This window comes from Halichoerus grypus, chromosome 4, assembly GCF_964656455.1.
Source record: "Halichoerus grypus chromosome 4, mHalGry1.hap1.1, whole genome shotgun sequence".
Taxonomy (NCBI): Eukaryota; Metazoa; Chordata; class Mammalia; order Carnivora; family Phocidae; genus Halichoerus; species Halichoerus grypus.
The window spans coordinates 18163450-18185338 of NC_135715.1; the positions used below are offsets into that span (position 1 = coordinate 18163450).

General features: G+C 37.3%; 1 protein-coding gene across 9 annotated transcripts in view; it reads right to left on the reverse strand.

The window, feature by feature from the left end:
• The window catches only part of GPC5 (glypican 5), a 1368657-nt gene that overhangs the window by 1059548 nt on the left and 287220 nt on the right, over window positions 1-21889 (reverse strand). For all 9 annotated transcript variants that reach the window (XR_013446907.1, XR_013446906.1, XM_078070199.1 and 6 more), the window contains exon 4: window positions 6544-6677. Coding sequence is in view for 7 of the 9 variants with exons in the window: in XM_078070199.1 (XP_077926325.1) it covers window positions 6544-6677 (134 nt within the window). In the remaining 2 variants the exon portion in view is untranslated. The remainder of the gene's footprint in view (window positions 1-6543; window positions 6678-21889) is intronic.

A 21889-nucleotide genomic window follows, 5' to 3' on the forward strand; every position in this document is an offset into this window, starting at 1 on the left:
TTCAAACAAAAGCTGAGAGGATTTATCAACGGTAGTAAGCAATGAAAAATACCCTAAGGCTAATAAAGCAAAATGACTCTAGATGGACACGTGGAACTAAAAGAAAAAGCATGAAAAAGAATAAAATATGAGATATTATAATATTGACTATTTAAAAACAACAACAATATCTCGGAAGTTGTTAAAATGTTGTTAGAAGTAAGATATTGGTTAGGAATAGGGTAACGGAAGATAGGAAAAGGGTAATGGAGTGAAACTTTTAAGGTTCTTATATTGTTCAATGAAGTGGTTAAAGTTCTAATTTAAAGTAAATAGTAAAAATTAAAAAGGCACATTGTGATCTCTATGGTAACCATTAGAATAATAAAGAAATGCAAATATAAAAAGCCATGAAGGGGCACCTGGGTGACTCAGTTGGTTAAGCATCTAACTTCAGCTCAGGTCATGATCCCAGGGTCCTGCTCAGTGGGAATTGGCTTGTCCCTCTGGCCCTCCCCGCAACACACTCGCGTGTGCGCGTTATACTCTCTCTCAAATAAATAAAACCTTTAAAAAGAGGGGGCCATGAAGATTTTTTAAAAAATTAAATACCTGTTAAAGTCAAAAGAAGGCAAGAAAAGAGGAATAAAAAATAAAGGACATGGGGCACCTGGGGGCTCAGTTGGTTAAGTGTCTGAATCTTGATTTCAGCTCGGGTCATGATCTCAGGGTGGTGAGATGGAGCCCCATGTTGGGCTTCCTGCTCAGCGAGGAGTCTGCTTGAGATTCTCTCCATCTCCCTCTGGCCCTTCCCATGCTTGTGAGCAGTGCTCTCTCTTTCTCTCTCTCTCTCTCTCTCTAAGTAAATAAGTCTTTAAAAAAAGAATAAAGAACATGGGGTAAAGAGAAAATAAAAAACAAGATGGTAGCTTTAAACTACTTCAGGATAGTATATATCACTGGGACATCTGGCTGGCTCAGTGGGTGGAGCGTGGGGCTCTTGATCTAGGGGTTGTAAGTTCGAGCCCCATGTTGGGTGCAGGGATTACTTAAAAAAAAAAATCTTAAAAAAAAAAAAAAAGAATACTATATATCACCATAAAAAACTGGGGCATCTGGGTGGCTCAGTCAGCTGAGCATCAGACTCTTGATTTCAACTCATGTCATGATCTCTTGGGTCATGGGATTGAGCCCCTTGTCAGGCTCCATGCTCAGTGGGGAGTCTGCTTGAGATTCTCTCTCTCTCCCACTCCCCCTCTGCCTCTTCTCCAGCTCATATGCTCAAGTATGCACTCTCACTCTCTATCTAAAATAAATAAACCTTAAAAAAATGGACTAAACAACCCAATTGAAAAATGAAAAAGTAATTAATCATCACTTAATAAATAGTGTTGGGTAGCTTAAAAAAAAAAGCTAATTGGTCAAATTATTTATAAGTCAACAATAGTTATATTAACACAACCTCAGAAGAATTGCTTGAATAATGGAAAACTATATAAATTAAACTGTTATAAAAACCAGAAAATATTTTTTAGGTCAGGGTACCATAAATCTAACATAATTTTAAACAACAAATTTGTATATTTAAACAATAAATTTTGGGGCACCTGGCTGGCTCAGTCAGAAAGGCATGCAACTCTTGATCTTGGTGTTGTGAGTTTGCACCCCGCACTGGGTGTAGAGATTACTAAAATAAATAAGTAAATAAACAAACTTTAAATAACTATTTTAAAAAATAAAAAATAAAAAAATAACTATTTTTTTAATAAGATATACCACTAAAGAAACTAAGCCTAAAGATTTATTTATTTATTTTTAGAAGGAGAGAGAGACAGAGCATGACTGGGAGGGGCAGAGGGAGAGGGAGAAAAAATTCCAAGTAGACTCCCCACTGAGCACGGATCCCAACCCAGGGCTCGATCTCACAACCCTGAGATCATGACCTGAGCCGAACTCAAGAATCAGAGGCTTAATCGACTGCACCACGCAGGCGCCCTATAAAGTAAACTATTCCAATATAATTTTAAAAGACTATGAGTTATTTATATGTAAAAATGTATTTTAAATTGTTAAACATAGAACTGTGTTTATCTCCATTTACATCGGCGAAACAACTGATGCATTTTACAATTTCTATTTTTCACCTACTAGAGCAATTAATTATATTTATAGAAATTGATGTGGGGTTTTTTGTTGTTGTTCCATTGCTTTATTTTAATAGTTTTAAATTGGTTTAAATTTATAAATAATACTTTCTGTTATAGATATTCTCATGGGAATTGCCCAAGGTAAATAAAGAAAACCCAAGAAAACCTACCATGGATACAATACAATACAATATAAAAACTAACTCAGAAGATGTTGATTTTTTTAACTTTACTTTTTTATGAATTGCACAAAATAGTGTTCAATGATTTTGTGATTGATTTGGATGGCCTGACTGGAAATTCATTTTTTCCTTATCTATTTTTTATTTTACAATAAACTTCCATTTTGTTCTAATTAATGAGGAAGTCCCAAGTCAAAAACTCTTCAGCAAATTACATTTTATCTCTATCTGGATAATCACTATATCTACTACACATCATAATGAAAAATTATGCATATGAAATGGCAAAAAAAGGTTATTTAAAAATTGAGTATCATTAGCTCTCATGAAAATTTTGACTAAAGGAGTTTTAACTATGTTTTTATTAGGAAAATAGGATTTTAAAAAAACACTTTTCATCTAAAGTTTAAAATAACAGTGTATATAGGTATGTTAATTTATATGTGTACACAGACAAACACACACATATTTTCTGAGATACAGAGAGCTAAGCATCCTCCTCAACCCCTGGCATACTATATCATAACTTATTACTTGAAATAGAATTTTTTTACAAATACCCATTCTTATATATTTAATATAAGTACTTTCCCAAATCCTTTTCTTGAAAAATACCTATTGATTTTTATATATTTGTTTTTAATTTATAAAAATGGTATTGCACTATTCTCATTCTGCTTAATACTTTTTTCTCTTTAATCATGATATTTTTTGATGCATGAAAATATATTCTTTCCTTCTGACTCTTTATGTTCCAAAGTAATATATTTTATTTTTCCATTTTTCGTATTATGGACACATAACTTGCCTCTAACTCTCAGCCACCACAGATACTCAAGAATTCTCCTTGTGAATATAAGCAAGAGTTTCTTGGGATACATCCTAAGAAAGCAGGTAAGTGCATAGACTATAAAAATTTTACAAGGTACAGCAAGCTTCTTGCTGGAATGGTTCTACCAGTGAACCACATGATTGTACACATAGAAAATCCGATCCTATCAACAGACCAACCATTAGAATGGAGTTCAGAAAAGTAACCAGATATAGTATTATAAACATATCTTTTTCTCAATCTGTCTATTCAATATTCACCCCATTTGCTTGGCTGGTCTGTGCACACGGAGGTGGGCTTGGAGAATGTTTGGATTATCATAACCTGAGTCAGAGGGTGACTCCAATTATATCCTCCTATGTATGTGCTATCTGCTTGAGCAAATCAAAACATGTACTGCCACCTGCTTATCTAGCTAACAATTTGGCAAATGTTTTTATCCCTTTACCAATTAGTAAGGATAATTAGGAATATTTCACTTACAACTGGTAAGAATGTCTTCACTGTTAGACCTCAAGGCAATTCACCCATTCCATGACAGACAGGAGCCTTGATCATTTGGACATCCTACAGGACACCATGCTGATAATAAAATACTGATCACATCATCCTACTTGCCTTAGTAGACATGTGCGTGACTCTGGTGGGGAAAAATATTGACATTTCAAGGGCTTGAGAATTCAGCAGGGTTTCTAAATGTCCAGTAGTCTGGATCTTATTGGGATATTCTAATGTAAAAGGCCAATTTCTGCCTTAAGATAACCTAGCACTCAGGAAGAGGCACAATACTATTTGGGTCCCTTTGCACATTAGAGAAAACATGATACACACTTGAGTGTGCTGCTACAACCCTTTTATAAAGTAGCCCCAAGGAGCTTTTGCATGAGAAAGAAAAGTCTGTAGGCTGGTGTCTTGCAAACTGTTCTGATATTCAGTCCAGATGACCCAGCTCATCCACTCAATGGCGCCTGAAGTACCAGTGGCAAATGAAGATGCTCTACAGAGATTCTGGAAAGTCCCATTAGAAGAACAACAGTATAGACATCAAGGATTTTGGACTAAAAGCATTCCCGCTTTTGCTAAACACTGTTTTTGTTTGTTTGGTTGGTTAGTTGGTTGGTTGGTTGGTTTGCAACTGGGATCTGATAGAAACTACACACTTGACCATGAGCTAGCAAGTGACACTGCAACCTGAGATACCCATGATCTAACTGCTATCTGATCTGCCACGCTACGAGATCAGGCCTATATAGAAGCAATATATCATCAAGTGGAAGTGATCTATTGAAAATCAGGCTCAAGCGGGTAGAAAAAGCACAAGTTAAGATGCACAGAAAGTAGCTCATAGTCACTCAGCACCTACTCTGCTACATTTTCCCAGCTATTTCATTTGAAATGTATGACCTCATGGGGAATTATCAGTGATGAAGGATAAATAAAATTCAGGCCTAGTTTATGGACATGGAAAGATAAATAAAATTCAGGAGATGTTTATGTATAGGTCTGCACAACATGTAAGTATTAAGCCAAAGTATACTGCCCTAGCAATTAAGTTCCATTTAGGAGTGGCAATAAAAAATGTGTAGAAATAAAGTGCGTAAGTGGGCTCATGTGTAATACCTCTGGTTGTTCACTTTGTGTGGTGTGACATTGGTCTATGATGGACCTACTCTTGTTCTTGGGCAATGGCTAACTGGTGGCTGGCCGGTTAGGGACAGAGAAATACACAGAGTTTGCAAGATCGGTGACAAGGACGTTTATTCAGTGGCTGGACAGATACTTATAAAACTAGCTATTCATACGAGCCTCTCATTATTCCTGAGACATTTCACTTGTACTGGGTTTTGTTTTGTCTTTCCAACAACTGAATTGCTCTGGTGGTGAAACAGACATGACCTTTAAGAACTTAAGATCTTCCTTAGCTAGATTTTATTACAAGAACCACTCTACACTATACCTAGCCACTATATGCTATGTGCTATCCTAACACATTAATTTCTCAAATACAAGAAAAGACTGCTGATCACTATAGATGTTTGGAGGAAAAAAGAACAGCTATTTTGCATGCAAACAAAGTGCTAATTCTTTTGAGCTGTGGCAAATAGCCAGCAATAGCCCAGATCTTTATTCCAAATTATAGTCCATCTGAGAAGAGAATGAGGCAATTAGGAGCACTGTCCCAAAAGGAAAGACAGATTCTACATTATAGAGAGTAAAGCTATGTAACATACTGAGTTTGCCATAAGGTATTATTAGAAATAACTACTTGAATTAATAAATGAATATAGAATTCTAAATTTCAATTCAATTCACCCACTGAGAGGGACACCTGGGTGGCTCAGTCGGTTAAGCGGCTGCCTTCGGCCCAGGTCATGATCCCAGGGTCCTGGGATCGAGTCCCACATCGGGCTCCTTGCTCAGCAGGGAACCTGCTTCTCCCTCTCTCTCCCTCTGCTTGTGCTCTCTCTGTCAAATAAATAAAATCTTAAAAAAAAAAAAAACAACACCCACTGAGAATCTAGTATTTGCCAGGACATACACTGATCAATAGAATGCAAAAGTAAATAAAATAATAGTTTCCTTCATTTTTAAGAGTTTTTCAGTTTGACTGTCAATTATCAAGCAAAGAGATTATTAATGAAGGCTTTAATTTAACATGTGAAACAATGACGGAAATAGTGGTAGAAATGTGAGTTATAGAAGCAAGCTACTCAATGTTTATCATTTTGAATCAATAGATAGCCATTTTCAGCATTCCAGATAAAAGGTATAGAAACTTCTTCTTATCCAACCATTTTCTAACAGATGCTTAGCATATAGTAATACTGATTTCATCATTTATGTGAATACTCTGTGTTCATCGTCCAATACAGTAGCAATACACAGAATTAAGACTAAAATTAATTAAAATTAAAAATTCAATCCTCAGTCACACTAGCCATATTTCAAACTAATTTTTTTATTTTATTGTGGTAAGATCTACCCTCTTAAAATGTGAAGGGTACAATACAGTGTTGTTGGTCACAGGGAGCAGGAAGTGGGGAGGTATTAATTCATGGGCATAAAGTTTCAGTGAAGCAAGATGCGTAAGTCCTACAGATCTGCTGTACAACACTGTAGACTAACCGTATTTTAAGTGCACAGTGACTACATGTGCCTATCGCCTGCCATAGTGTATTATAGCAAGTGTCCCTTATCACAGAAAGTTTTATTGGTCTCACAAGTTGCACTTATATTCCTAATTAATTGAATAGGAGCAACCGCTGAATTTTAAAAGTAATTAATGGTGATCTTTTTTTCTTCAATAGTGTATTTCGGTCTACTTAATTGAATACATTCTGTTCTGTTGAAAATTAATGGCTTACTTTCTCTTCTCTTTCTGGTTGTAAAACAAATGTCTTACTTTCTTCTGTTGGCAAGTGTCTCTTCATCGTTTCTGGGAGAGATCTTCATCCCATGCTTCTCTTTGCTTCCATCAAAAGAACAACGGGGGCTTTGTGTAGGTGTTCTGATTAGACGGCCACAAATCTTATTGACCTTTCAAAGAGAAAATATTAAAAGACAGTTAGAAACCAACCTCCGTCCTACCTGAGAATGTAATGTTTGTAATGTAATGTCCAAAACAATGTCATGTTCTTACTTATACCTCAATAGTAACTTTTAAGACATAAAATGTTAAAAGAAAAAAGACATAAAATGTTTGTCAATTTTCGAGCGGGGGAATTAAATTCTCTGTATAAAATGGCAGCCATGATAAATTGATGCTATACATATTGATATACTTTGCCTGAGTACATGTATAAAATACATGAAGAAAATATATATGCAGAATGAGTCAGAGAACTATATTAATAAACTTGCTTGCTTATATAAATAAGATTACTTAACCAAGGTAGATATTATTTATGTTTTATATTCAACTGATGACAATCACATAATTGTACAGATATTTCAATGAAATAATTTGCTATTGAATATGCAGTCTGCTTCTAAGTGAGTTCTAAGAGTGGTTTTCTTCTTAAGGCCCTTTCCTAGAAATAATAATGATTTTGTTTATGTAGAGATCTCATTTTGTAATAGCTTTATATCTTCTTCCTGTATTTTGAAACTACTAGTATAGTTGTTTTTTAAATAATTATCCAAATGAAAAATTCATTAAAAAACTTATCTAGCAAACATCTTTGTATAATTTACATAATTATCATTGAAAAATTAAGTAATGAATTAGACATATTATCATGTAAAGCAATAAAAAAGACTCACATGATACCTTATACACTTAAAGAGGTAGAGTAGTATAATCGCAAATATATAAAAGCATTGCCTAGGAATCAGGAGACTTTGGTTCTTGTCCAAATTTTTTTCCATCTTAATCACTGAGATCTTGAAGACAGTAGCAGAACTTCTTTGAATTTGACTCCTTTAGATGTAAGATGAAGACGTTAGAGTAAATTACTCCAAAGTTCCCTTAAAGTTATCAATTTCTTTGATTTTCCATGCAATGGGCATTAAAGGAATTATACATTAATTTGTTTCTTGAATCCGTATTTATTTTGCTTCTAATATTTGGAAAGAACATGTATTAAAGTTTAGAAGAGATAAAGGATGGGAAACTGAATTTTCTCCTAAAAGAGCTGACAATTTCAGAAGAAAGAAAAAATAATTCTCAAACATCAAAATGCAAGATGTGTGTGTGTGAAAAGAGAGGGACTAACACAGTGTTGCAGGCACTTGGAGGGTGAAGAGTGACACCAGGAAAGACCATCATGGGAAAGACCACTCCACTGGCATGAAGCTTGGAGTATGGGTCGGGCCTGAATATGCTGAGATTGATTTCAAGTCAGCCAAATTATAAATATACAAATATTTACTGCACCCCATTCTTTTCGATGCTAGAGATGAAACATGAATCAGGTGTGGCCCTTGCACACAATTAAGATAAAAGTCAGACATGTAAAACGGTAATTATAATAGAACAAGACACCAGCAACCACAGAAATAGCTAGAAGTAACACTGAAACACTTAGAAAATGGACAGCTTCACTCTGCTTGGGGTGTTCAGGGAAAAGCTTCAGGAGGTCATGTCTAAAGAACAAGGTAAAGCATAAACTAAGAGTCTGTCAGGTGGACAAAGCAGGGAAAAATTTTAGGAGAGAGTAGAAAAGCAAAGAGATGTGCAACTTAACATGTTGACATAGAACAAAAAGTGAATAATGAAAGAAAATGGTAGAGCAAAAGGTGAGACGTAAAAATGCCATGATTTGACCTGAAAACCAAGCCAAAGAACTTGCTCCGGCAAATGGAGAGCAGGAAAAGCTTCCAAGCAGGAAAATGGTAGCTTAAGATTCCCACAAGAGAAAAATCACCATGACAGCAGTGTGGAGAGAAGGAGACCAAAGAAGGGTCCTTTAGTAGAACAGTGGAGCAGAACTGGAGCCCAAAGTCATGGCAGAGGAAGAAAGAAGCAGGTCTAAGAGGCATGCTGGAGAGCAAGACAGTAGCATGGAGACTGATTAGATGTATCATGTTGTTATAACAAAAAATACGATGAAAGGCAGAGGAAAAATCCTCAAGGAGGTAGATGCACGAAAATATGAGGCTAACACAAAAAAGAGGTAAAAAAAAAATGGTAGTTTGCCTTGAAAGACAGGATTATAGAGGGTAATAGTAAAAGGAAATTATGTTTGAAGGCTGGGCTAGAGATAAATGGCATTTTCAATGCCAACCTCAGTTTTATTATTAGACAAAAGCCTCTGATGACTTTCTAATGGAAAAGTTAAAATACTAGAGCTGATATTTAGTCAGTGAATCTGGAGGCATGGTCCAAGTTGGGCTGGGGAGGCAGACCTGGTAGAGACAAGTAAATTGTTAAGAGAGTCCTGCAGTAGTCCTGAGCGGGGGAAATGACTTTGAACGTTGGTGGTGACAGCGACCATGAAGAGAAAGATTCATGAATCACAGACACAAGAGAAGTACAATCAACAAGGCCACATCCAGAACACTGACACCACCAAAGGGTGTGGGAGATGTCAAGCAACAAAACTGTCTGTCATTCATGGCCAGTGGGAACGAAGAATGGTACAGACAGTTTGGAAGACAGTTTGGTGGCTTCTCACAAAAATAAAATTATCCAAAGGAATTGAAAACTTATGTCCACACAAAAACCTGCGCATGGTTGCTCACAGCAGTTTCATTCAGAATTGCCAAAACGTGGAAGCAACCAAGAGGTCCTTCAGTACGTGAATGGACAAAACTGTGGTACCTTTTTTATTCAGCACTAAATTATTATTATTTATTATTATACAGCACTAAAAAGAATATTATTCAGCACTAAAAAGAAATGATGGGCGCCAGGGTGGCTCAGTCGATTAAGCGTCTGACTCGGTTTCGGCTCAGGTCATGATCTCATCAGGGTTGTGGGATCGAGCCCCACATCGGGCTCCGCGCTCAGCAGGGAGTCTGCTTGAGATTCTCTTTTCCTCTCCCTCTGCCCCTCCCCCCTCTTTCTCAAATAAATAAATAAATGCATCTTTAAAAAAATAGAAAGAAATGAGCTATTAGGCCATGCAAAGACGTGGAGGAAACTTAATTGCCTTTTACTAAGTAAAAGAAGCCAATTTGAAGAGGCTGCAAGCTGTATGATTCCAACTATATGACATTCTAGAAAAGGAAAAACTATGGAGGCAGTGGTTGTCAGAGATCAGAGGGAATATAAGGATAAGGGGGCAGAGTACAGAGGATGCTTGGGGCGCTGGAGCTACTGTGTATGATACTATAATGGCAGATCCACGTCATTATAAATTTGTCCAAACCTCTGGAATATACAACACCAAGAATGAATCCTGATGTAAGCTATAGACTCTGGCAGATAATGATGTGGCAGCTGAGGTTCATCAATCCCAACAAATGTCTGACTCTGATCGGGGATGTCGAGAACAGGGCAGGCTAAGCATGAGTGAGAACAGGCGATATATGGGGAATCTTGCCTTCTGCTCAGTTTCAATTTGAACCTGAAGCTGCTCTAAAAATTAAAGTCTATTAAAAAAAAATCGGTAGGGCTTATAGCAAATGCCTGAAAGTAAGAAGTTAAAGAAGTGTAAGGCCAAGGTGTTAAAAGGCTCAAAGCGAATTTCCACAAAGCTGAAAAACAGTGATAGTGGAGTGTAAGTAATTATTAGTGCAGAGAGCTAAAATATCTTTAAATGGAAAAAAGTATCTTCATTGTCAACAACTCCTAGTAACAAAAACCAAGGGAAGACGATATAAGTTGGTAGTAGAAATATTGACTAAAATTGTTTAGTGATACTGAATAATATTTTATTTTTTTAATTTTTTTATTTTTTTGAATAATATTTTAAATAAAGGAGCACAGTAAGAGAGAAACAGACTGCTATCATGATCCAATGTGACTAGCCACAGAGCTCTAGACAAGTCTTGAAACTTCTAGGAATCTCGGTTTTCTCGTCCTTGAAAATTGAGAAAAATCAAACCCTAAGTTAAGGGACATCTTATTTCATCCTGCCCCTCCCATGCTGGACCTAAGACCATATCTGCTCTTGAACATATTTCCTAGACAGGTAGATGGAAAGCTGAAAATACCAGCCTCACAAGATCTTTATTCCCATTATATTTGTAATGTTTTGGGGGGGTTTTTTTGGCTTATTTTATGATTCTATTTATTTTTTTAGTTTTTTTTAAATTTTTGATATATAATTCACATAACATTATAATTCACATAACATTATACATATTAGTTTCAGGTATACAACATAATGATTCAATATTTGTAAAAACTGATCACCAGAGTAAGTCCAGTTTTCTTTTGTTTTTTTACAAATAGAAAAGAAAATGTACAAGCCACAGACTTACAAGTCATCTTTGATGGTATCCAAAGATATAGGCATATAGAGCAAATTCCAACAAATATAAATAAATTTCAAAGCCCTTCGATTTGTTGACTTGCTATCCTGGGAGCTCGACTTCACACCTTATGGAAAGGGAATGGAAAGGGATCTGTTAGCCTTAGCCTGTCACCTTAGCTCCCCTGGGGCTGAGCCGATTTGGGTGGCCCATTTCAATACCTTCTTGCTATTGAAAAGTCCTTCACACTTACTTTGACTATTTTTCATCTTCGGCTTACACAGCCATCTCCTCCTGATTCTCTCCTCGCTGCTCTCTACCATTCTCCCCTGCAATCAGTCTGAAGTGTTTCAGAAAAAAAAAAAAGTTTTCCTGCTTAGTGCTGACCTACTCTTGCTTTTAAGCTCCTCCTCTGGCTTCCCCATGGATCTTCAAGTTCCCATCTCACCTTGAAATGCCTCTCTTAGTCGCTCCTAAGCCACATCATTTCTCCCACTGGGAGCGAGTACTTGTTTCAGCAACTCCTTGTCACGGCCGACCCTCCCATTCTCACTGCAATCTTAGCCCTAATGCAAAAGCACAAATTTTTCCTAGAGCCTCCCTCTCTGTTCACTCAATCTTACTCAAATCATCAAATCGTCAAAACTTGTGGTTAATAATCTCGCAAAGTTTTTATTTATTTTTAAGATTTTATTTATTTGAGAGAGTTGAGCTAGAGAGAGAGAGAATGAGCTGGGGGAGGAGCAGAGGGAGAGGGACAAGCAGACCCCCCTGCTGAGCAAGGAGCCTGACGCTACACGGGGCTCAATCCCAGGACCCAGGGATCATGACCTGAGCCAGGACCCAGGGATCATGACCTGAGCCGAAGGCAGACACTTAACCGACTGAACCACCCAGGCACCCAGAAAAGATTTTTAAAGAACAACTTAGATTGTTCATTTTCATTTGATTCCCATAAGCAGAGCCTCCATTTCTTTTGCAATGATCTTTTAAAATGTTATAATAATAATAATTACTATTATTATTGAAGAGAAACATGTTTAGAATATTACCAGTTGAAAAGCAATGAATGTGGAGGTACTGTGAGTGCTTACTAAGCAATCCGGTTCAGAGGATGAAGCAGAGATGGATGCTCCATCACTGTAAGAGGCAAAAAAAGAAGGAGAATTAAAGCTGTTAGCAGTTTTGAATCTGTTAATCAGGATGAAAAAAGATCCAATCACCAATGTGTAGAAGTTAGAAGGCAGAATAAGTGTATTGTTTTGGTTTATCTGTTCCTTAGAGCAGGAGATAAATTCTCATTTAAAACTTTGAATTGGAGGTAATTCTAAAAGGTAGTTCTAAATGATGGATTGGAGAGAAAAAGAAAGTTAATGAGTAGAATCACCTGTGTAGGGCCAAGAGTTAAAACCATGAAAATGGTGAAATGACAAAATGGATATAGAATGCCAAGAAGGTCAGAAAGAAAATCATTTAGCAGGAGAAAAACAACTCTGAAAATACACCAGGAAACAAAGAGGAGGAGAAGGAAGAGGGACTGGAAAGGAGGAAGAGGAGAAGGAAAGGATAAAGGGAGGAAAGGAAGGAGGAGAGGGAAGGCGGGAGGGAGAACTCTACTACTAAGAGAGCTGGCAGTCATTGAGAAGGCATCCGACCTTGATCTAGAGGTGAGAAAATTGAAGCCCAAAGCAGGAATATAACTGTGCTAAGGCTACTCTAGTTAGTGGATGAGTCTTTCTGCTGCTATTGAATCAACAGTCCCTTCTTTATACTAACTAGCGGTCTCGTTATTCACATCTTCTTAGCTATTGTGAGGAATTCGTATTCTATAAGACCTGGTTCCTGAGGGTCCTATGTGAATAATATAATTTGGATTGAAGATGATCGACATCTATGAATAGACCAGAGAGGCTTGTTTTTCCTTTGCATGTGGAAATGGATGAGGGAAACACGGCTGCTATTCCCTTTAAGATTCCAGCAAACTAATGGAAGTGGGGAGAAAGAAAGAATTGCAAGGATATTAGACAATTTGATTTCTGACCTGATTTTATGATAACTAAATTTATGAAATAGAAGTCCTCCCTTGATGCAACCCCCAAGTTCCAACTTTGTGATAGAGTAACGTAAGATTCAGTAGCTTCCGGAGCTAAAGATTACACAGCAAAATAATTTTGGTTTGATCAAATACCTGATTAGCAGAATTAGAAAAGCAAACTTCTGTCAGATTTTATTATAAACATCACAACTGACAATATATTGGATTTTCTTGGATTTATGAATACTCAATATTTTCTCTAAAAAGAGATTTGTTTTCAATATAAAAAGGCTTTTCATATTGCTAGGGATCTGTGGTCGCACTTAAAATCCATGGTTGATATCAAAAGCTTTCCAATCCACATAGTTTTTTTTTAAGATTTTATTTATTTATTTTACAGAGAGAGTGAAAGAGCACAAGCAGGGGGAGCAGTAGAAGGAGAGGGAGAATCAGGCTCCCCACCGATGCGGGGCTCAATCCCAGGACCCTGGGTTCATGACCTAAGCCGAAGGCAGACACTTAACCATCTGAGCCACCCAGGTGCCCTAATCCACATACTTTTAAATTGCCTATTAAAATACTTTAGTGAATAAATGTTATTTTGGCATTGCAAATAACTTTTTAAAGTTATTAAAAATTTCATATCACCTTCTGTGCTTTCCATGTTATATGCAACTGATCAAGATTGCTTTTAATCATGATATTATAACTGCATATTGAAGACCTGTGATGATTAATTGTGTGTGTCACCTTGACTGGCCACAGGGTGCCAAGATTCCACATTATTTCTGGGTGTGTCCATGACCACATTTCCAGATGAGATTAGCATCTGAGTCAGTGAATTCAGCAAAGAGGACTGCCTTCACCAACGTGCGTGGGCATCATACCATCTACTGAGGGCCTGGATAGAACAAAAGACAGAGGAAGGAGGAATTCGTCTTTTTCCCTGCCTCAGGGAGTAAACTGGGACATGTCATCTCCTCTTCTCCTGCCCTCAGACTGGGATTCACACCATCAGATTCCCTGGTTCTCAGGCCTTCAGACTCAGGCTGAATTAAATGCTCCTGGCTTTCCTTGGTCTCCACACTGCAGACAGCAGATAGTGGGACTTCTCAGCCTCTATGATCACATGTGCAATTCCTCATAATAAATCTCTCCATATATATATTTATCTGGAGAACTGTAAATAATACAATGCCAAAATCAGGCTTGACTAAATAACATATCTTTTAATGATTGCGCAAACTGTTGTGAACATCATAGTCTTTATCGTTGCTTACATCTGCTTTGATGCCTGTAATGAAATGATTATAATTACATGCAAGTAATAAAAGGAGCACGCAGCTAGGTAAAACCCTTAAAACATAAAAATCTTGTTTAATTTTCCTTAAGTTATCAATGAATTTCCTTCATGTGTCATTGTATTTTGACAAAAGTATATACCTTCTCATCCTATAGATACACATGATAGTGTCCCCCTACATTATAACATAATTTGTGAACTCAATCTTTGAATCAGGTAGATTCCACCCAAAGCATGTTCCTGGTATATTCTTCAATATAATGCATCATATACTTCAATGAACATATAAAAACATGCTGAATTAATGTTGATAAATGTTTAAATAATTTTTTTTAAAGATTTGATTTATTTATTTGACAGAGAGAGAGAGTACAAGCAGTGGATGCGGCAGGCAGAGGGAGAGGGAGAAGCAGGCTTCCCGCAGAGCAGGGAGCCCGATGCAGGGCTCAATCCCAGGACCCTGGGACCATGACCTGAGCCGAAGGCAGCCGCTTAACCAACTGAGTCACCCAGGCACCCCTATAAATGTTTAAAAATGTTTAATTAAATAAATAATAATTAAACCATATTAATTAAGCAAGAGTAATAATATAGTCAAATCATATGATCAGAAATGAATTTCAGGAAAATTGAACTTAAAGGAGTCATTTATAAAATATATCCTATTTTTCTGACAATTTCCATTAGTAAGTCAGGTGTTTTCCCATTCAAAGTTACTTTAGGTGAGAAATATCAACGTCATGAGGATTAGAATTACGGCATGGTGATAGTATATTATTATAAAAGATTTTGCTAAGTTTGTATTAATGGAAGTGAAAAACCAAGTGATTACAGAATATCATACCCTGTAACTGTGGAACAATCACCATCTAAATAATATGCATGCTACTTTGAAGTTCAAGGTATAAATAACTCCAGCAGTCAGCTGTGGAAAAGATAGGAAAGTTATAGCCATAATACCACTTTTAAAACACTAGTACATTCTAGTATTGCAACAATGAATATTTATAGTAAGTTATAAATTATTAAGACTCCATAAAGCAGTACTTTTAAATATAAGTTAGCCATAAGGAGAATTCTAAGTTTGTACAAGGTGCCCAGTTCCTGGGAAAAAGCAAATAAAACAATGTTAAAGCTGAGTAAGGAAGAAAACACCTACTGTCTCCACTTTGTAAGAGCAAAGATATGTTTTACTCTATAGCCAGCAAAGAGTGAAGAAGGCCCTTTTCCCAAAGAATGCTTGGCCTTGACTGGTTGACTTCTCCTGCCTTTCCTTCTAATTTTCCAGAAGTTGCTTCCCTATACAGATTTCAGTAGATATTATCATAAAGGTTGCCCCTCTGACTCATTTTATATTTAAAATTAAAAGAGAAGAAAAAGGAAGAGGAAGGGGGGAGGGGCAGACAGAGTGAAGCAGAATAACATTTCTAAGATCTTGTAAGTGGGATATTTTTTAAAATTATTTATTTAAATTCAATTAGCCAACATATAGTACATCATTAGTTTTTGATGTAGTGTTCAATGATTCATTAGTTGCGTATAATGCCCAGTGATCATCACATCATGTGCCCTCTTTAATGTCCATCCCCCAGTTACCCCATCTCCACCCCTCCCTTCTGCAACCCCCAGTGTGTTATAAGTGGCATCTTAATTCTGCATTGCTATTTTAGAACACCTGTAAATTAAACCACCAGAGGGAGCATCTGCATTTCCATCTGATTCATAATCACTCATTATATATACTGACTGGGTCCATTTAAAATCATTTAGCTCAGGACTCTTAGGAAAAAAAATCCAACTTTGGCCAAAGTGACAAATATTTAGTTATATGAAATCTGCATAAAAAGCCCACCTTCTGTGTAAAACCACCAGAATGATGCTGAAGTGCCAACGTGATCAAATAAGAAAAGGAAAACCAAGCCAGAATTGTGGACTAATTCCTCCAAACTGAGCTGTCCTGTAGTCAGGAATAGGGAGAGACTGAAAACTGACCATGACAACCAATTATTTCCCCTCTTTACCCTTCCCTCTTTTCCTCCCTCCCTTTCTTCTTTCTTTCCTTCTTTTTCTGATACCTCCCCTTCTTCCCTTTTAGTTTCCCTCCTTCCTTCCATTCTCTCTTCCTTTTTTCACTCCTTCCTATCTTTCCTGCTCCTTTCCACTTATAGAAACACATTAGCTTAGAAAGTTCCCAGGACTGGAAGTCAAACTTACGCACTTCATTTTTTTAAGATTTTATTTATTTAACTGAGAGAGAGAAAGCATGAGCAGGGGGCGGGGCAGAGGGAGAAGCAGGCTCCCCACTGAGCAGGAAGCCCCACAGAGGACTCAATCCCAGGACCCTGAGATCATAACCTGAGCCCAAGGCAGAAGCTTAACTGACTGAGCCACCCAGGTGCCCCAAACTTATGACTTTAGTCCTTGTTTAGCTACAATTACAGTACTGATCAATAAATTGAGCACCTATTTATTTGTAGGGCATTATTTTAAGAAATGGGAATAGATTCCAAAGATGATGAACTTTCTTTCAAAACGCTTACATTCTAGCATGGGAAACTGAAAATAGAACATTAAATATATTACCTTTATGCCTTAATGAATGTTATTCAGCCAAAAATGGGTTAAGTGACAAACTGAAGCATGATACACTGGAGAGAGGATGGAGTGTTGAATGGATAAAGAAGATGTGGTATATAAACACAGTGGAATATTACTCAGCCATAAAAAAGAGTGAAATCTCACCATTTCAATGACATGGATAGAACTACAGAGAATTATGCTAAGTGAAATAAGACAGTCAGAGGAAGAGAAATATCATACGATCTCACTCATATGTGGAATTTAAGACAAAACAAATGAGCAAAGGGGAAAAAAGAGAGAGTCAAACCAAGAAACAGACTCTTAACTACAGAGAGCAGACTGATGGTTACCAGGGGGAAGGTGGATGGGGGAATGGATTAAATAGGCAATGGGGATTAAGGATGCACTTGTGATGAGCACGGGGTGTTGTATGGAAAGGCTGAACCACTGTATTGCACACCTGAAACTAATATCACACTGTATGGTAACTAACTGGAATTTAAATAAAAAACTTCAAAAAAAAAATTTTTTTTTAAATGGGGAAGTGACAGACTGATGAGTTGGAGAGAGGATGAGCCTGCTTCAACTAGGTGGCCGAGAAAGACTTCTTTTAAAGTAGCTTTCGCATTATGTTATGAATGAAGTACAGAGGCAGCCATGGGAAGATCACAGGGAAGTGCTTCATATGTAGAGAGAACAGGAATAAAAATAGCCCTGGGAAGAAGAAAAGAAGGCCACTGCCACTGGAAAACACCACACAGACCAGGGCGGGGAGACGGGGGGAGTGTCTGGTGTCTGAGGTAAATCAGCCAGATTATGTGGCTTCATTTACATTTACATTCCGCCAAAGTGTAAGTTTGTCTGAAGTCACTGTTTTGAGTAGAGCAATAACGCGATCTGTTTTATGTTTTAAAAATACCATATTGTCTAATGTTTGGGCAAGTCATAAGAAAATGATAGACAGGAAGGAAATAATGAATCCAGATATGAAGTTGTCTGTGTGGTTCAGGGAGAAGGGGAGGCTGGCTTTGCCAAGAATGGTCTATGATGACTGAGATCTAGCTGGAGGACACATACTTTGAAGGTGGGAACAGCAGGACTTGAGGATGGATTAAATACTACAAGTGAAAGAACCAGCAGATTCAAGAATGACTTCTGGTATTTTCTGGCCAAGGCAACTGGGCAAACGGAAATGTCATGTAAGCTAGAAAAGAATGAATTTGGGGAGAAAAAAATTCTCCTTTGGACAGGTTTGCTTTCTGTAACTATTATTCATCCAAAAGGAACTGTCCAATAAGCTTTTAGTTTTGGAGCTGAAAACTCAAGGGCAAGGTCAGGCAAGATACATGAATGTGGTTGTTGATGGCATGTGCTTAGGATGCATACAGATGGAAGAGAGCACGGAAGACTGATACCTGGGGCTCCCCAACATTCACAGGTAGAGACAAAGAGAAGTTGAGAAAGATTCTGAAAAGAAATTTTCAGAGAAGAGGAAATCCCATGAGAATGCAGCATGGGCTATCTCAAAATACAAATGAAGAGAACGTTTTTTAAAAAGAGGAAATGATACTGGCACCAGAGTGGATGAGTTCGTTGAGCGTCCAACTCTTGATCTTGGCTCAGGTCATGATCTCAGGGTCCTGGGATCGAGCCCCATGTCATCTGCCTGGGATTCTCCCTCCCCCTCCCTCTGCCCCTGCCTCTGCTCTCACTCTCCTTCACACATGCTCTCTTTCTAAAATAAATAAATAAATAAAATCTTTCAAAAAAATAAAAAGAGGAAATGATCATGTGTGCGCAGTGATTGATAACTCATGTAAAATGAGGATGAAAACTGACCATATATCTTCTGAGAAAAAGACCATTGGTCACTTGTGGAAAGTGTAGTTTCTGTGAAGTGTGGCAGAAAGCATAGTAATGGGGGTACAGGAGGTGAAAGGAAATAAGAAAGCAGAGACTGTCAAAAGCTCTAAATTTCCAGTTATAAGTAAGTCATGGGGATGTCATGTACAGTCGGATGACTAGTTAATAATACTGTATTGCATACTTGAAAGTTGCTGAAAGAGTAGATCTTAAAAGGTTCTCATTCCAAGAAAAAAAAGTTTGCAATGATGTGTGGTGACAGATGTTCATTAGAATTATTGCGTTGATCATTTCACAACATATATAAATATCAAATTATTACATTGTACACCTGAGACTAATATAATGTTATATGTCAATTATACCTCAATATAAAAAAGGAAAGCAGAGATTGAAAATATACAAGTCTTTCATGGAGTTTTGTAGTCAAGGAGAGATTTATGGGGCAGAGCCTAAAGAAGACAAGGAGTCAAGTGAGTTTCTGCTTTTGTTTTTGTTTTGTTTTGTTTTAGGATAGAAGCTATTACAACATGATTGCATGTTTAATGGTAGAGACCCTGATTCAGACACTTTGATCCAAGATACTTTAACTTAAAAACAAGTAAGACATTTTTCAGTGTGTGAGTACCAGGGAGACACGTAGTTTAAACAAATAACCTGAATTCAGAATGCCTTTACTTCTGCACTCTGATTATCCATGGCTTATTATAATTGTGTTCACATGCATTGGAGATGCTAGATCATGGACTATAGATTGTGTAAGGAGAGAAATAAGGGCCAAGAAAAAAAAATGGTGCACATATTGCACCATTCATGGGTTTGGGAAAGTAGAGTGATTAGAAGTTGGTCTAATGATCTTGGAGAATCAGGTGTTGAATTCCTGATGGTCACTGATGTCAACAGAGGAGCAAAGCATAATGGGATTGATCCAGGCAATCAGGACACCTAGTTAATGACATGGGAGTATACGGAGCGTTGTGGCAGCTGAGAGCGTCTGGGGAGGCTGGCCACACCACTGGTGGCAGTTGGCAGGATGCTGATTTACTAAAGCAACTGGCAATTGCGGGTTTTAGAAGAAAATGTATAATCGGACTTTAAGCAAGTCACTTCCTTATAAGCTCTGTCCATATTGTGACATTGGTCAAATGGACACACTTAATGCAGCTAAGCTGATTTTGTAAAAAAAAAAAAAAAAATCTCTAAATGTGGGGTATCTTTCCCTTAACTCTGAAGGATCATTAAGGAAAATAAAAACTGGAACTAGGATCAGAATAGAGTTTGCCAAACCTCTAAATTCTTACCTTGTGGGAATTTATAATCTAGTTAGGGAGATAGAATTTCCCATGATGAAACAAATTGATAAATATATAAAGTTAACTTCAATACAATATAAACAATGTCTCAAGAGAGTGTAAGTTGCGTGTCAAAAGAATATTATAAGCAATAAGTTGTATAGGAGCCCAGAGAAAAATCACTGGGAACCAGAGGCCCCCAGGGAAGCTTTTAGACAGACCTTGAATCATTGGTAGAGAGAAAAAAACGAGAGGAATCCTACCCTGAGGGTATAGGAATGGAGGGATGGGATAGAATTCTACACAGGATATTAACTTGGTTATACTAAACAAAACGTGATTCAATTACCTTTTGCAATATGGTCTCGGGAAAAAAATTTTTTTTTCCTTATATGGTCATTGGACTGTGTGACATTTTAAACCCCTTGAGTTAGATGGTCTGATAGTCTACAAACTACTGGGCTCTGCCACTAAAAAGAAGAGAGCCAGCCAGCCAGGGCCACCTCCATATTGGGGTGCTGAAAAACCACAGGGAAGGACAGACAAGCAACTCGAAAGCACGTTTAAGAAAAGGTGACATTGAAAGTCCAAGTCATATCTCTAGAGCCATAAAATCAAAACTTGACTCTTTCCTTCATCAAAGGGGTAGTAAGAATCCTAAGTCATCGAAGTAAATATTTTAAATGTAATAATTAGATTAAAATAAGAAAGAAGCCTGAAGCAATAGGACCATATATTCCTTCACTTTTTCAAAGCTGAAAATGTTTGAAGATGCTTTAGAAATGGCATCAGCTAGAGGTTTAAAATGTTCAAATAAAGTCTATTCTGCTTTCATCGGGTCTCCTATGTTTCACTTCTCCCTCAGCACTGGGATTTCCATCACCCCACAATGGGCTTTCAATGAGCTTTTCCTTGGATAAATGCAGAGCCTCCTTGCTGACTTTTTTTCCAGCATCCTCCCAGATCTAACCCTGCACTCCCTGCTTCCAGATTAATCTTCCTAAAGCACAGTTCCAGTCAGACTCCTTCTCTGATCCAAAACCTTCTGTGCTTCCTCCCATTTCCTACTGAGAACAAACGAAAGCATATCACGCGAATTTACAGTGTGAACCTCAACATTTCCGAGCACCTCACTTCAAACACTGTGTGCTTCAGCTGAACAGTATTACTCACAGTCCCCAGGTTACCCTGTACTTTTCCATCTGTACTTTTTTCTTCATTTCAGCTTGTCTAAATATTACCATCTTTCAAGGTTCACTGAAAATATCACCTGTGAAATTAAATCGCCCTTGATCTCTCAATTTGAGGTTATTTGCCAACCTAGCCAACATTTGGTTTGTACATCTCAATAAGATCTTTCCTGCAGCAGTTTAGAGTAGAGCACAGGAAGTATTTTGTTTTGTTGTTTTTTCTGTTGTTCCTAAGAGCTGTCAACCCCTCCCCCTGCCCCCCAGAACAAAGCTAATACACATCTATGCAAATAAATTAATATGTTTCTTCTCAGCTATCACATTTGTTGGAAATAGTCAAATGACTATTTAAGGGACAATTTAAATACTCCCTTTCACAGAGTACTCAAAGTATACCATCGTGTCTTCCTGTTTACTACATTGAGACGTTGTAAGCTTTTTGCCTTTCTTATTTTTCATAACAACTGACCTATCACGAACGTTCCATGGAACATTCATGCCTCAGAAAAGTCCATCATCAGGGAATTGTTAGAAAGGTACTTAAAAGAGGCACTGTTAACTGGGAATTTCAACACATTTAATAGACAAATTCTTATTATTCAGAATAGTTGAAAAATACAAACAAC